Below are 16,059 nucleotides of genomic sequence, written 5' to 3'. Positions count from 1 at the left end.
ATTTTTTTATGAGAAATAATATTTTTTAATAAACCCTTTTTCATTCGACATACTTTATCTTAATCGAGATATTAATAAGGAACCAGCAGATCAAGTAGCTTTTGGAATAAAACACCAATTTTTTTTAAATTAAACACTATCTAAAGATTTGCATCGAAGCGTTTATTTTTGATAGTGATTTTAATCACTGTCAGATATCATTATACTTGATCCAACTATGCCACGTCACCACTGTGCCGCGACCCCCCTGTGCTGGGTTTTTAACACATAATATTGTTATCTCACATGCATAATCTTGCAAAAACCCCATCTCTATGGTTTCAAAACCATAACCTAACTAGTTTTTCCAGATTAGAAATAGATCACAACCTTTTTCACTTTCTTTAATGAATTTCGTCTCTCCTTAAATTTCGTCCATTATTATCCTTTATATAATTTTGAAGCTCTTTGAGATATCTTTTAAATTCTTATTTCATCCTACATTATATACCAGTCTAATTTCTTTATAACTTTAAGCTAATATCTCTAAAATAAGTTACCTTTAGACCCATCATACCCTGAATTCCAGGACGTCCTGAAGGTCCTTCTGGTCTTAAAAATAAAATTCATAATTTTGAGATTAATGAAATCAAGTTAAATTAAATATAAACTGTTTATATAAATAATGTTGAATGTATACCCTTGAAGTCCATCAGGGCCTCTACTGCCAGAATATCCTTTAGGACCTTTTTCCCCAGCAATGAGTGTTAATAAGTTATCAGGGAAGATAACACTTCCTTTTTCTCCTTTATTACCTGGCATGCCCTCAATTCCTGGAATATTTTTTTTTTAATTTATGTCCAATGAAATTACTATTGAAGTCTATCATTGAATTTAACCTACTAACCGTGAGCTCCATGTCTTCCCTCTACTCCTTTGGCACCTTAAAAATTAAAAGTTAAAATTAATTTTATAGAATTTTTTTATTTATTTATCAGATTAAAGTATTCAATATATTTGTATTTATAATTTAAATATATAATAATTATATATTTCACACTTTTATACAATATACAATATTATTGTCATTCATAGATTTATAATGCTTACCTTGTAAACCTGGTCGTCCTGTTATTCCTTTTGACCCTCTTTCTCCAACTAAACCAATAGGTCCTTGAAACGAAAAGTGTTAAATATTAATAAATATTTAAATTAAGCTGATTAATCTAACATACTAACCAGGTGGGCCAGGCAATCCACTAGGTGCATCATCTCCACGATCACCTGGTAAACCAGGAAGGCCTAGAAATGAAATAAAACTCAAATAAATTTTTGTATTATTAAAAAAATAATCTTGTTTCTCATATTAAGTTTAATGTTACCTGGAGGGCAATAACCACAATCATCTCCACGAATACCTTTCTTTCCATCTAAACCAGCATAACCTAAAATGTGAACAAATAAAGGTATTATTATTAAATAAGCATGTAGAATTGAAATACAAGTAATATTTTATTTTAAACTCACCAGGAACACCAGGAGTTCCAGGTATACCAGGAAATCCTGGAAGACCTGGTTCACCTTTTGGACCAATTAGTCTCTGTCCAGGCCGTGTTGCTGGCAATCCCTTTTGTCCTGTTAAGAATATAAATATTTATTTAATAAACGTAAAAAAGTTAATTATGTTTTAAAAGACCTTTAAATCCTTGATCACCACGGTCACCCGGAAGCCCTTTGTTTCCGTCATAACCTGAAATTTATCAAATGAAATTTTCAAAATTATAAAAAAATAAGAGATTGAAATACCATTTTATTTTCTGCAGTTTTTAAAACTAGGTTTAAAAAAGAAGAAAAAAAGCTAATTCAGTGGCTATTTTCCAAAGCAGACATGTCAATTTTAGCAATTAATCAGGAGAGTAAACACAAATTTAAAATTTTATATTAAATTTGCATCATATGCAAATTGTTATTTTTGAAGTTAATAAAACATAGGTAACCAAAAAAATATATATACCATTAACTTAAACATATTATTTATAATGTAAAACACAAATTTTTGTAATTTATCAGAATTTGGATACAAGTTACAGAATTATAAATATGAAAAAATTATAATAGAAGTATAAATTAATAGGTTAACTTTACTTTACATATTATGATTTTTAAAATATATACTACCTCATATATTGGCAAAATAAAAAAAACCCAACACAGTGATGTCATGGCACAGTAGTAATCCCTAATGTATTATACATGTATATAAACTCAAAAAAATTTGAACCTTTAAATGTTTATATGTAATAAACAAAAGTTGTGTCCAATATAGGTTTAATATGACAGTGATTAAAATCACTATAATACAAAATGCTTCGATGCAAATATGTAGATAGAATTTAAATCTAAGTAATTGGTGGATAATTACAAAAGCAACATCAACTTCCAATTTATTAATTATAGCCAGTAATTCTTAGATTCAAAAATATAATATATAATATATAATTTTTTAATTTTATATTATATCATTTTTATAATTAATTATTTTCAAATTATTATTCATTTTGATTTTTAATATGTTAAAAGTAAACATTATTAACCTAATTTTTTTTTTTTTTGAAATTTTATAACAAAAAAAATGAATTTATTGCCATAACTTTTACCTCAACTAGCAAGTTTGAAATAGCATGTTTTTTGCACATAATTACACAACAAAATGGCAATCATTTGTTGCACGTAGAAAATAGGTTGACGGAACAAATTTTTTTTTTTTAATTTTTAAGGGTAATGTCTTCGACTAGATATAATTTCTGAACTTTTGACATATAATTTAAAAAAATCGGTACAGTGAGAGTTTAGAAAAAGTGGTAACAGACAAAAAAATAAAAATGAATTTATTACCATAACTTTTTGCTCAACTCGCAAGTTTCAAATTAACATTATTAAATAGAAAAAAATGATATAAAGATTAATATGCAGTCAAGAAATTTTATAATTACTATTTACAGTAAATTTATCAGAAAAGCTCGATTTTTTTCGCATTTTTATCGTAATAGATCACTTAAATAGAAATCATAGTAATCATTTCTAATTAACTTTTGGTGTTTAAAAAGATTCTACAATTGAAATATGCAGAACTGAATTAATTTTAAAGATTTACTTTAATTAAAAAAACCAATAAAAAAAAATTGTCAAAAAGATCTACTCAATTGTGAGTGTATAAAATTTGATTACAATTGTGAAAATCCATTGTTAAATTCAGGTGAAACTAAAAATAATATTTTTTTTTACATTAATGATTTATATAGCACTGTTATAAAAAAATTGAAATGTTATAAATGACAAAATTTACAGATTTTAAAAATTATAATTTTAATGGAAATTTCCCCCATTTACGGGGAACGAGGAAAATTTTTTCAATTTTTAAGGGTAATGTCTTTAACTAGATATGATTTGTTTTGATTTGGCAGTTTATCAAAATCGGTCCTGTGAGAACTGAGAAAAGTGGCAACAGACACAAAAAAAAAACCCATCATGGTAAAATTAATACTTTTTCAGCTACGCATCGAAGCTAAAAAAGGAGAGCTACAAACAAACATACAGGTGAAGCTAATAAAAGTTTGTTAAAAAATTCTTTGATGCAAATCTATAGATAGTATTTAATTTTTAGAAGAAAATATTTAATTATTTCAAAAGCAACATGAACATTTATTTCCTTACGTATATCCTGATCTCAAGTTTTATGATTTCTAAGGTTAATACATGAATAAATACTTAGTATAGTGATTAAATTTAATATGAAATTGATGTTGAATAATTTAGTATTGTAATTTTAAGAGAAATCGAGTGGGTAGTATTAAAAGAATTACTCTGTATACAACTATCTTTGTAACTTTTTCTCCATAATATTTACAATAATAAATTATTCAATATCAATTTCATACTAAATTAAATTACAATAATATGTAAATATAATAAATGTAAATTTCATGCACATAGTATTTATGAAAATCAGTGACTTCATTACTGTAGCATCCCCTTTTATATGGTATAATAAATTAAAGTAAAATAGTAGGTCGGATAAAAGGATGTGCACTAAGTGTCCTATTGTGATTTACTAATTTGACAATTAAACCAATATTCAAATTAGTAAAGAACGGTAAGACCTGTACATACCACTTATAGAAGATATATATATATATAATGAAAGAGTAATACCAAAGATATTCATAAAAAGAAAATTTGTTTAGACTGATCAATTTTTTGAAAAGTTATGTTAGTTCTAAGTATGAAAGTATCAACACAAAAGACGTTGATTTTTTACATTTTTTGTTCAACTTTGGCGGCCTTTTGCCAATAGAAAATAAGGTGACTGGACAATTTTTTTCAAACATATAGTACGTAACATAAGCATTAATTTTACATATGTTTAAAGAAGACAGTATTTCCGGAACTTTTTCAAAAGCAGAGTGCAAAAAATAAAACTTTTGTGCAAAAGTTGCAATTTCAAATCCTCTCTGTGAGCAGGATAAGGTTAGATTTTCGAAAAAAGTTATACCAAACAAAAAGGAAATACCTAAAGTATTTATTTTAAAAAAAATGTTTTTGATTTGTTCATTTTAAAAAAAGTTATAGAAAAAAAATGTCCAAATTTACCGATTTTAAAAATTGTTATTTTTTGGGGACTTTCTCCATTTACAGGGAACTATCTTTTAAGGGAAATATCTTCAACTAGATACAATTTGTGATCTTTTGACATATCGTTAAAAGAAAACAGTTTGGTGAAAGCTGAGTAAAAGTGGTGATAAACATAAAAAAAAAACCACATCATAGTAAAATTGATACCTTCTCAAGTTCACATCAAAGCTAAGATGTTTGAATGATAAATAACAATTTTTCAAATATTAGTATTTTAACATTAAAATGAGGTTATAAGTACTATTATATTTAGGCACTGAGCTACAACTAATTTTTTAAACCTCGATTATTATACATTTTTTTACCTGGGAGCCCGTTTTCACCTCGAGGTCCATATACCGTAGTTCCGGGTTGGCCTTTTTCACCCCAAGCTCCAACAGGTCCAGGAAAACCATGTGGCCCTTGTTCTCCAATTGGTCCTGGTACTCCTAAAAATAATAACAAAAGTATATTATACATTAAATTTATTTACATATATCTTATTGAAAAATATGAAAGGATTAATAAATAAATTTATTAATAATAATTTATACCGTCTACTCCTTTTTCTCCATTTATTGATAAACCTTTTGGTCCTCTTTCTCCGGAAATACCTAAAAATTATTGTTGTATAAAAATTGTATTTTTCATACCTGTATAAATACAGGATAAATTATTAATGATGAGGCACTCATTTTCTAGGAAACTAACAAAAGTTTTACATTTTTTTAAAAGAAAATATTGTTTTTTTATTTTTTTTCATTACATGTAGTTAAATACATTTTTTGTATCCCTCCTGAGTTAATAAACCTAAACTTCAATTTCTTTAATGGAAACTCCTATTTTTAGTTTAATGATATGATTGAAAAAAAAATTTCCAACATTTTTATTCTCATAATTTTTTTATCCTAAGAACCATTTTTCTTTTATTGCTTCTTAAAGTTAATGAAGTTTTTTGACAATACTTGTTATTGTATCTGTCACATACACAGTAAGAACAAATACCAAAAATAATTTATGGACGATTGAAACAGATTATTGTTCCCTTAAGTATAATGAAAACTAAATTATTAATAAATCTGTATTTAAATTAGGAGTCGCGATTGTGAACAGGTATTAGAATACACAGATGCACGGAGCCCGGGTACATGGGCAAAACATATATTAAAGCCCGTGTATTTAATATCCGTGTATAATACCCGTGTATTTAATACCCATGCATTCATTGTATATATATACATTATGTTAAATATATGACTATTTAAGGTCACGGGTATTTAAATGCCTGGGTATACACGGATATTTTTACTACACGGACTTTAACCCCATCATAGATAAAAACACGGGTACCCGTGTAGTTCATTACACGTGTAATCGCGACCTCTAATTTAAATCCACATTTTTCAATAACTTTAAAATGCAAATGATTGATCGGAATAAAAAAATTATAAAAACAAAAATTTTCTTAATTTTCTTTTTTATCATATCAACAAACAAAGGGGTTCTCATTAAAGAAAATCAATGTTTAGATTTTTAACCCTGAAACAATGAAGAAAAAAATTATTTAAATATAGATCGTTGGAGCAAGATCAAAAAAACATATAAACCAAAACATTTTAAAACTTTTTCAAACTGAATTATTTAGCTTTTTTTGTAGAAATGAATATTACAATGATGGAACTCTAAAGGTTAAAAGTTCTATGGTTTAAAAATAAAATTAAAAAAAAAAAAAATAGAATGAAATTTTTTGAAAAAATAAATTATTTTTTTGATTAATATGTTTTTCTTATCTTACAACAATGAATTTACTGTAGAATTCATTAAATCATCACAATTTTTTCTTAAAATTTTCAATTGTTTTTAATATAATGGGTGTCTTATCCTTAATGCATCATCCTGTATACAGAATGCTCAGTACATAAGAAAACAGGTCAATTGTTAGAAACAATAAGAATAATAGAAACCTGTTTCTTTACTTACTGAACAACCTATATACTATCAGCATTTACCTGGAACTCCTGGTTCACCTGCAGGACCCTGAAGCCCTGGTGGACCATCCTAATTAAGAAAAAAATTAGATACATCTTAAACATTTTTATCAAATAATCGCTTACTTTTCCTGGTATCCCATCATAACCTGGAGGACCTTGTTCTCCTAAAAATACAAAACAAATTAGTATTAGTTCTAATTCAATTAAAAATCATAAATTTAGCATCTCATTTTTTGATAAATTGAAATTATGCCTGTAATAGTAATATAATTGTTTACCTATAGGGCCTTGTGGCCCTTCAGCACCAATTTGTATTTGGTCTAATGTTGGATCATACAAGCCACGTTCTCCTTCTGAACCTTGTACCCCTGGAAACCCAGGTCGTCCTAGTTCACCAGATTCACCCTAATATTTATTTTTCATTATATTAATTTTATAGTAAAAATACAACATACAATCTAAACACATGATTAAACTATTATTATACAATTATTTAACTATATTTTTAGATTTTATTATAATTAAGAGATGTCATAACATGATTTTTTTTAAACAATTAAGTATGCTCACTTTTTCTCCATCTAAACCATCCAAGCCAGCATATCCTGGAGCACCTTTATCACCTTAAAAAATAGCATTATTTCCATATAGGCAAATATAAAAAAAGAAATCTGCTTATGATATTTAATTTTAATAATCATTACCTTTTATACCACTAGGTCCAAAAGGTCCAAGTTTTCCATCTTTTCCGCGTGGACCGACGTTCCCTTGTATGCCTAATGATAATAAAATTATTAAATTTACTAAATCAAAAATCCTACAACTAGTGCCACAACTTGGTAAATATTGGTTAGTGTGCAAGGCAATATTAAGGAGCCCATGATTGAATATTATTTGAAATACTTTAATGAGTTAGATACTCATTAATGGATGCTATGATTTAACAGGGGCCCAGGGGTTCCTTGCAACCCCAGCACCTCCAGTAGTTGCAGCACTGCATATAACTATGATGATTTATATGATTTTAAATCTAATAAACTGTTAAAATTAAAGAATTATGTGTAATTATAATTTAGAAATTCTTTAAAATAAATTTAATTTTTATTAATATGTATTTTAAAATAAATTGTACCTTTAGTTCCTTTAATGCCTTCATATCCAGCAGGGCCCTAAAATTAAAAAAAAACATTAATGTCAACTTACCTAGATATATTATTTAATCCACGTTCAAAAATGATCAAATTAATATATTTAAAACTTCAAATATATAAAATGTTCAGTAATTGAGGAAACAAATTTTTATTGTTCTCGTTGCAACAATTGACCTGTTTTCTTACTTTCAGAACACTTTGTATATGAAATATGTATTGTACTTTTGAAAAAATATTATATTGAAACCCAAAACTAATTATACATTTTTTCTTCCTCTATTTTTAACAAGTAACTATAAAAGTAAATTTTATGTGGGTTTTTATTAAACCTATTGAAATTGATGTAGTTAATTATATTAAGTATATGAGTTATTTGAATATTATAATAAATAGGGTAGATCATTATTTTCTCATAAAAATAAAATACTCTCAGTTGTCAAATAATAAAAGTAAATATTTTTTTATTTCTATAGAAAAACTTCTATCAAAAAATCTTTATATTGATACAAAACTATTATAAATATAAAAAGATATGCCAAATTAAAAAATAATAATAATCGTAAATTATTATACATTATTATAAATAATAATAAATAGTAAAACAAAAACTAGTCACAAGGAATAAAGATTATAATTTTTACAAATTAATTTTTCCTGATACGAACGAATAATCCAAATTTGATAAGACACTTATTCAGAAACTACTGAAAAATTTTTATTTTGAAACTACATGGGAAGTATTTTACTTGTGGGCCTTTCCTGCCTACACAATGGCGTATACAATAACCCGTCAGTGGTGCACACAGTCACTATTTTAGTCAAAAGTTAAAAATAAATTACCCTCATTCCTTTGAAACCCATATCACCAGTTGGTCCTCTAATACCAGTCTCTCCTTTAGGTCCTTTTTCTCCTTTTGGTCCCCTGTCTGCAGTTTCATCTGATGGTATTACAGGTCCATGGCCAAAGACTTCGCCTGGAGGTCCAGGCCCTCCACGATCACCATCATCTCCAGAAATACCTGATAAAAAGCAAGTTAATAGTGAATCAATAATAACAATTGAGTATATTTAAACTAGTGGGAATATAATGAGCATTCAAAAAGAATTACTTCCTTTTATTTTTAAGTTAATTTATTTATACATACATACAACTATAAAAAAAGTGATAATGTAGCATTAATATTATCCATAATATCATTTTTCTTTTCATTATTATTAAAATAAGGAATTTTTCGGCGTCCAAATTCCGTTACATAGGAAAATTGTAAGAGGGATTAAAAAATAAAATTTTTAAGTAGGTATGAATTATTTGTTTAACTTTTTATTTCATACATCTAATTTTTAATTACTGCTATGGATCCAAAATTTAAGTAATTTAAACTTTAAACTCTTCCTAGTAAAATAATAATTTATCGAATTTTGTATTTTTTTTGTTTACAGGAGTTTAATTGTAGTCCAAATCAAAGTATACAGGATAATTGTTTAACTATGATACGTGCGTAATTGAAATCATATAGTACATTTTGTTTAAATAAAATTATACATCAAAAATACATAATTCTAAAAATGTCACAATTGTATAAAAAAAAATGGACTAAAAAGTAACTTGAAATAAATTCATTAATTTTTTCAATAAAAGATAACAAAACAAATTTTTTTGAAAATTTCTTCTTAAAAAAATAAAAAACTGGAATGGTTTAATTTTTTTGGTTATAAAAAGGAATGAACTTATTAATCTTTCTAAGGTATATGCCGAAAATAGAATATCATATTCATTGCAAAAATAAGTTACCTTTTTGTCCAATTTTAGCATCTCCATCATCTCCTTTTTCTCCAATAAAACCAGATTCACCGTCAGGTCCCTAAAATTATAAACAATTAAATAGCATCATTCTAAATTTTATATAAATTATATTCATTTTTTTAAAAGATCTCTTAGTATTAAAATTGTACATTTTAAAAACTGACACTCTACTTGATATATAATTTTATTTACCTGTGGTCCAGGAATACCAATGTCGCCAGATGGTCCTTCACTACCTGGATAACCAGGTATACCCTGAAAATATAAACAATTATGTAAATGAAATTTATATGCAATTAGCTTTTTTTTAGTTATTCAGAATAGGTTCATAAAATTTTTATTGGTGTAAATAAAAACTAAATAATGTGTTTTTATATACATTATTTAGTTACATTTAATAATATTTTTTACTTCCTAAAGTAAAAATTATTTTTATGTTATTTTATATTCCTATATAAATTTGGAAGTAATGGGATATCTATGAAGTCACAATAACAAACTTAATCAATCTGGAATCCAATATAAATATTTGATAATCAAGTAAAAATAAATGCAGTAAAAAAATTAACATAAGCTAATTTTAGTAAATCTTTATAATGTTTTTGTCTTACCTTTCTTCCTGCATTTCCAAAATTACCTATTTCACCTTTAACGCCTTTACTATTAGCACCACCATCACCAGGATCACCACGTAAACCCTACACATAAAAAATAATTGGTACTTAATGCTCATCACAATTTTTACTAAATAAATCATAAAATATAAACAAAATAAATCATAAAATCAAAAAATAAGTCATAATCAAAAGAATATAGAAACTTTATACTCGTATATTCAAAGGCTAAAAATAATTAAGAAATGTAATTTTTTTATTTACAATAATTTTTTTAATTATTACTATTATTGACTTTAATAAACATTTTTAAAGTTTTTTAGTTTCAAATAAATATTTAAAATATATTTTTAATTTTAAATAATATTAGCAAATTCTTATTAAAGATATGAAAAATATATATTTTTTAAATTGTTTTACTTTATTTTAGCTGAAAAATTTTCATTATCAGATGAATAAATTACATTGTTTTTATTTGTAAAGTTAAAAAAAAACTGTTATAAAAAGTTTTTCTTTAGCTAAAAAAAAATAAATAAAAATGAAAAATATTGAGTATTTTAATTATAGCACAAGTACATTTTTTTTATCTACCTTATGATGAAAGCTAAATTATAGCAATAATACATTAGAGGTATATTATAACTTACAGGAAAGCCATCAATTCCAGGTAATCCTCTTTCACCAACAAGGCCAACATTTCCTGGTTTACCTTCAACACCTTTGGTTCCATTACATCCATCAAGACCTTTTGGGCCTGAAAGTCCCTTTATACCTGGATATCCCTAAAAATAAGTTTAAAGTCACTATTTATTTGAACACACAATGTATTTAACAATATTTTTGTTTGAAAATCTAAAATGTTAAACTTACTGGATTTCCATCTGTGCCAAGTAACCCTTGTGGACCAGAATCACCCTAAAAAAATTATGACACTTTTCATAGACTATAATATAAATTTTAACTAATTAGTCTAATTAAAGCTCTTTACTTCCTAATATTCATTCATTAAAATTAAGTTTGAAATATATTACATCACTGATTATATTTAATTCAGATGTAATGAAAATAATACTTATCATATTTGTATAGTGAAACCGTTTCCGTTAGGAAAGGTTTCAATATCAGACATTTTTTTGGAAACTGGGTAATTTTCACAACTTTTAAACAGGAAAACCGTTGAAAACGGACACCTCCTTTAGTCTAAATTTCAAAAACATGATTACAAGTAAAAGAAAGTATGCGCTTTCACTAGATTAACTATAGTGAACTTGTTTGGCAAAATACATCACACTCCTTATAGACGATAAGATTACGTAAAATAATGACCATCATGGCAATAATATCAATATCTTAACTACCATGTTTAGTATAATGTGTTTGATAGCATCGGTTACAATGAGTTCCTTAACGTTAAAACAAAAACAATAATGTTTCACAAAAAAATTGAAATTTTAGACTTCCATTAAAATAACGAAAACGTAAGATGTTCGTGTACTCAACGAAGTTTCAAATTCGAAAAATATAAATCGCGGATATTGTGTCTAATAAAGTGAATAATTATAAAACGTAGGTTGAAAATGGAAATATCGATGGTAAATTATCAAAATTAAGAAAATGTGAAGGATGTATGATTGATAACATAATTTTGGTATAGTTAGACAGAAATTTAGGAAAAATATTGCCTGTTTCAAAACCAATGATACAAGAAAAGGCTAAATTAATCGACGGAGTTCGTAGATTAAATGACTTCAAAGCTTCAGATGGGTGGATCGAAAATATTTGAAAATGGCATTACTCTTTCTCCTTTTGGTCCTGCATCACCCCATTCTCCAATAGATCCTTTTTCTCCTTTGGGTCCAAACGGTCCATCAGGTCCTATAATTAGATTTAAATATAATGTATTAAATTTTTTTTAAGATTTTCAATAGAATGAAATATGGAGAAAAATTGTCAAATATAGTATATCTAATAAACATTGTAATGACCTGTTTCTCCGGGATTTCCTTCTACGCCTTGTGAGCCGTATACACCCTTATCGCCGGGTTCGCCAACAATACCTTTACAATCGCATATGAACGGATTTTTACATCCCCTGCATGCCTGAAAAGAACAAATTTTTTGCTATTCATATAAAAGTAATCAAATTTCTTTTTAAATATGTTAAGTTTATACTACTTAAAAAAATCTTTTATAAAATCATCATCATGTAAAAAGACGAAACAAATTTAAAATGGATAAATTAATTTTTCTTCAACATACAGTCACCTAAATCTATAGTTCAAAATATTTGTTCAATATTACTACAATAAAAAAAAAAAGCTTGGGAAGCAATTTTGCTCATTAAACGGCATGATCCTAACGTTTAATCGATACTTCCAAAGCTTTTATTTCTTATTGTAGTAATATCGAAAAAATATTGTGTTACATGAACTTAAGTGCATGCAAAATTGCAGCTCAGTCCGATGTCAGAAAATGAGTCGAAATTGAGTTTAAAGATTTCTAGCAAGGCGGAATTATTTATTTTTAAATTAATTATGTTTATTTGCTTCAAAATATTTAATATTTTTGAAGTAAAGCTTTTTAATTAAGCAGCAAACGAAGGTACGGATAGGTAGTAATATTAAAAACAGTTACATGCATGCTTGCTAGATATACGGTCTATCCTTAAAGTAAGTTGAATAAGTCCAAAAAAAGATGCAATGCATTTAAAGATAAAAAAAAATATTCCGAAATCTCGATTTTTGAGGGTTATTGGCCATTAAAGCCAAAATTCATACAAATTTAAGTAAAATTATCCGATTTTGAAATATTTTGCATAGTAACGATATGCTTACAACATTCTGAATTATTTCATGATAGCCTGTTTTAATAAACCAGGTCTTTGGGTTTACTTTTCTGAAAAAATGTACGACAAGATAATAGATATAATGTAATGTTTGGAAGTGTAAATGACGGAGGGAATTTATTCGGACCTGTGACCGCCCTGGGTTCTTATTTCACTTTACGATTTATACAGTTTTTTAAACTAATTATATGATTAAAAAAAGAAAAACATTCCGATGTCATATCTTCTAAGAGTAATCAAAGAACAAAAGTCAAGAACATTAAAGCGTATTTAATATTAATTAAACACGCATTGAACGATAGTGATTCAAATAACTGTCACATTTCAATCATCACTAATATTAAAAATGCTTCAATTATACTTTACTGAATTAATCGACTGTACTTAACTTTTTAATTTTTGGGTTAATATAAAAAAAAAAAAAAAAAAAATGATTAAATAATTATTATTTGCTGCTTAATTATTATACAGTTCAACGACCTAGAAATTTTTCAAAAAAATTGAATACTTCTTGCATCCGGATTCTGACGAATAAAGTGAACGAATGACAAAAATCAGATGATATTTTATCTATATAGTATAAACGATTGCATAGAAAAACGATGGTAAAAAATTTACATAGTTGAAGATTCGTATGCATACATTATCTTACGGACGGACGTCCGGACTCATTGGTAACTAGTACATTAACATTGATAACGCTGCAGTCTCCCCACAATCAAGGGCAAATAAATAGAATGCGTGAGACATTATAGTATATAATATAATTTCATTAAGAGCCCACGCATTTCGGATTTCCGGATGTAACGATAATACTTGCAAAGTTCTCTTCAATTCGAATACTTCCGATCGATTAGCTCACGTGCCAAGGATACTTATTTTTTCGGAAGTAAATTGCACAATTTCAAATTATTATGAACTAGATTAATAGCAGCCAGTTATCAGAGAATTCTTGCAACATTATCTTTAAAATTATGAATTGCATTTATCCTACAAGATAAATGCAAATACAAATTATACATTATTATATAATATGCATATAGAAATATATAATAATATTATTAAAGACATTTATAAATAAAAGAAAAAATAAAACTATTTAATTATATACAGTTGAATGAGTTAAATATTTAATAATTTAAATATTAAAAAAATCACTTTATATATTACACTAATATTTCATTACTATTAATAAATTAAAGAATTTAGAATTAAAAGGTCTAATTCATATTAATTTTGAAGAAAAATTCAATTTTTTTAATTGATTGTTAAGTTAAATACAAATATTTAAAATGAGATTTCTAATATAATTTTTCATTTATCATTTATTGTTGTTATAATTTATTTTTTTTATTACTCTACTTATGTAGATAATCAAAGGTTATAGAAAATCACAATAATTTACTAAACATAGACCACAGATGCAAAAGAAAGATACTCAGACAAAAATAAAAATTACTGAATTGAATATAATTTTCGATATTTGAATTATAAACGGTTAAGTAATTATTATTCAACTCTATTCATGTATTTTTAATAGTTTATCAATTAAAATTTATTAGGTATAAATTAACTACTTAAAATCAAATTGTTCTAACAATGTCTAAAAATATGGACATTTTAATTTTAAACAGCTCACCTGTACGTCAATAGAGCTATAAGATAGAAATATTTAGTTTTTAGGCAAGGAAATATTCTAAAGATACTTCAAAGTAATAAATACATTTTTTTATAATACTCATGGGTAAGCTAAAAAAAATAGGTTATGTTAGTAAAATATATTTTCTAATATTTTGTTAAATTTAACATTGAACTTTTCTATGTTAAGCCATTCTGTTTGCTTTTTGTGTTATTTTTTTCAAGTAATGGGTCAAGATTATCAACATTTTTGTATGATTGGAAACTAATTAATGTATAAAATATTTAATGTGTGATAATATAACAATCAAGTTAACAAATCGGATACCGTAGTTTACTAATTGCTTATCATAATGGTTTATTTCACAATATTTGACGATAAAAGAGAAAATTTAGTTTTAAATGTATTAAAAATCTTGTTAGATTATGTATTGAAACTATATTTGAAATATAATATAATTTTTGAAATCTATTAATTTAAAATAATTAATTAAGCTTCAGCATTATTGGATAGTATTAAACATATTCAACTCTTAAATTAGTTAAAAATATAAAATCATTGTAAAATTATACGATTTAGTCATTTGATATTAATAAACTCTTGTAAAAATAAATTAATATTTTTCAATAATGTTAAAGATACTTTTCTTATAAATTATATTTCTTAAAAACTTATTTATGGTCATACTTAAATTATGTTATGTTTAAAAATTTGTGTTTTAAAACTTTTCTAGATATTATGAAACATTTGTTATTAATACATCAATTGTGTATGTCTTTCGTATATTAAAATTTGATATAAATTAATAATTAGTTGTTTTTGTTGATTGGTAGGTCATTGACTTATATTTAAATATTTGATCTAAAATTTTTAACATCTAATGAATCTGGCCGACTTATTAACATAATTAATATATGAAAAAATTAATTACATTTTTCCATTAAATATTAAGTATAATAATTTATTCTTAAATTGGTATAATTTTTGGGCAATTTAAAATTATTATTATTCAAGAAGAAAATATTATGACCTTAACATCAGAAAAATAAAGAATATAAGAAATCTAAGAATAATAAAGTGAGATTCAAGAGGAATTAATTTTTATTATTGAGATTATATTACAATTTTAGAAAGAGGTGTTATAAAACTTATTTAAGTTTTTATTTATTTTTAATAAATATTTAATAAAACAAAATTTAAGAATCCTAGCTTATTATATTAAATAACTATTAATTCATTTGACTATTTTTTATCAATGTTTTAACATATTTTTGTACTTTGGTTCTTGGGTTCACAATAGCTTGAAATTGGTTTATTTTGAAATTAAAAAAGTAAATGCATATATATATATATATATATATATGA

At 25.4% G+C, this 16,059-nt stretch overlaps 1 protein-coding gene across 2 annotated transcripts in view; it reads right to left on the bottom strand.

The window, feature by feature from the left end:
* The window catches only part of LOC126898486 (collagen alpha-1(IV) chain-like), a 35,998-nt gene that overhangs the window by 14,592 nt on the left and 5,347 nt on the right, over positions 1-16,059 (bottom strand). For both annotated transcript variants that reach the window (XM_050672539.1, XM_050672540.1), the window contains exons 3-26: positions 12,196-12,310; positions 12,006-12,085; positions 11,081-11,125; positions 10,858-10,992; positions 10,208-10,294; positions 9,789-9,851; positions 9,585-9,654; positions 8,633-8,811; positions 7,774-7,810; positions 7,346-7,417; positions 7,212-7,264; positions 6,920-7,046; positions 6,765-6,805; positions 6,660-6,708; positions 5,205-5,264; positions 4,977-5,099; positions 1,676-1,729; positions 1,507-1,614; positions 1,362-1,424; positions 1,219-1,281; positions 1,090-1,152; positions 887-922; positions 680-812; positions 540-591 (exon numbers count right to left, since the gene is read on the bottom strand). In XM_050672539.1, the coding sequence (XP_050528496.1) occupies positions 540-591; positions 680-812; positions 887-922; positions 1,090-1,152; positions 1,219-1,281; positions 1,362-1,424; positions 1,507-1,614; positions 1,676-1,729; positions 4,977-5,099; positions 5,205-5,264; positions 6,660-6,708; positions 6,765-6,805; positions 6,920-7,046; positions 7,212-7,264; positions 7,346-7,417; positions 7,774-7,810; positions 8,633-8,811; positions 9,585-9,654; positions 9,789-9,851; positions 10,208-10,294; positions 10,858-10,992; positions 11,081-11,125; positions 12,006-12,085; positions 12,196-12,310 (1,908 nt within the window). The remainder of the gene's footprint in view (positions 1-539; positions 592-679; positions 813-886; positions 923-1,089; positions 1,153-1,218; positions 1,282-1,361; positions 1,425-1,506; positions 1,615-1,675; positions 1,730-4,976; positions 5,100-5,204; positions 5,265-6,659; positions 6,709-6,764; positions 6,806-6,919; positions 7,047-7,211; positions 7,265-7,345; positions 7,418-7,773; positions 7,811-8,632; positions 8,812-9,584; positions 9,655-9,788; positions 9,852-10,207; positions 10,295-10,857; positions 10,993-11,080; positions 11,126-12,005; positions 12,086-12,195; positions 12,311-16,059) is intronic.

The sequence above is a fragment of the Daktulosphaira vitifoliae genome, unplaced genomic scaffold (genome assembly GCF_025091365.1).
Source record: "Daktulosphaira vitifoliae isolate Bord-2020 unplaced genomic scaffold, ASM2509136v1 Scaffold_2, whole genome shotgun sequence".
Classification (NCBI taxonomy): Eukaryota; Metazoa; Arthropoda; class Insecta; order Hemiptera; family Phylloxeridae; genus Daktulosphaira; species Daktulosphaira vitifoliae.
The sequence above is the reverse complement of the archived record's forward strand: the minus strand, read 5'-3'. Positions and strand labels throughout refer to the sequence as shown.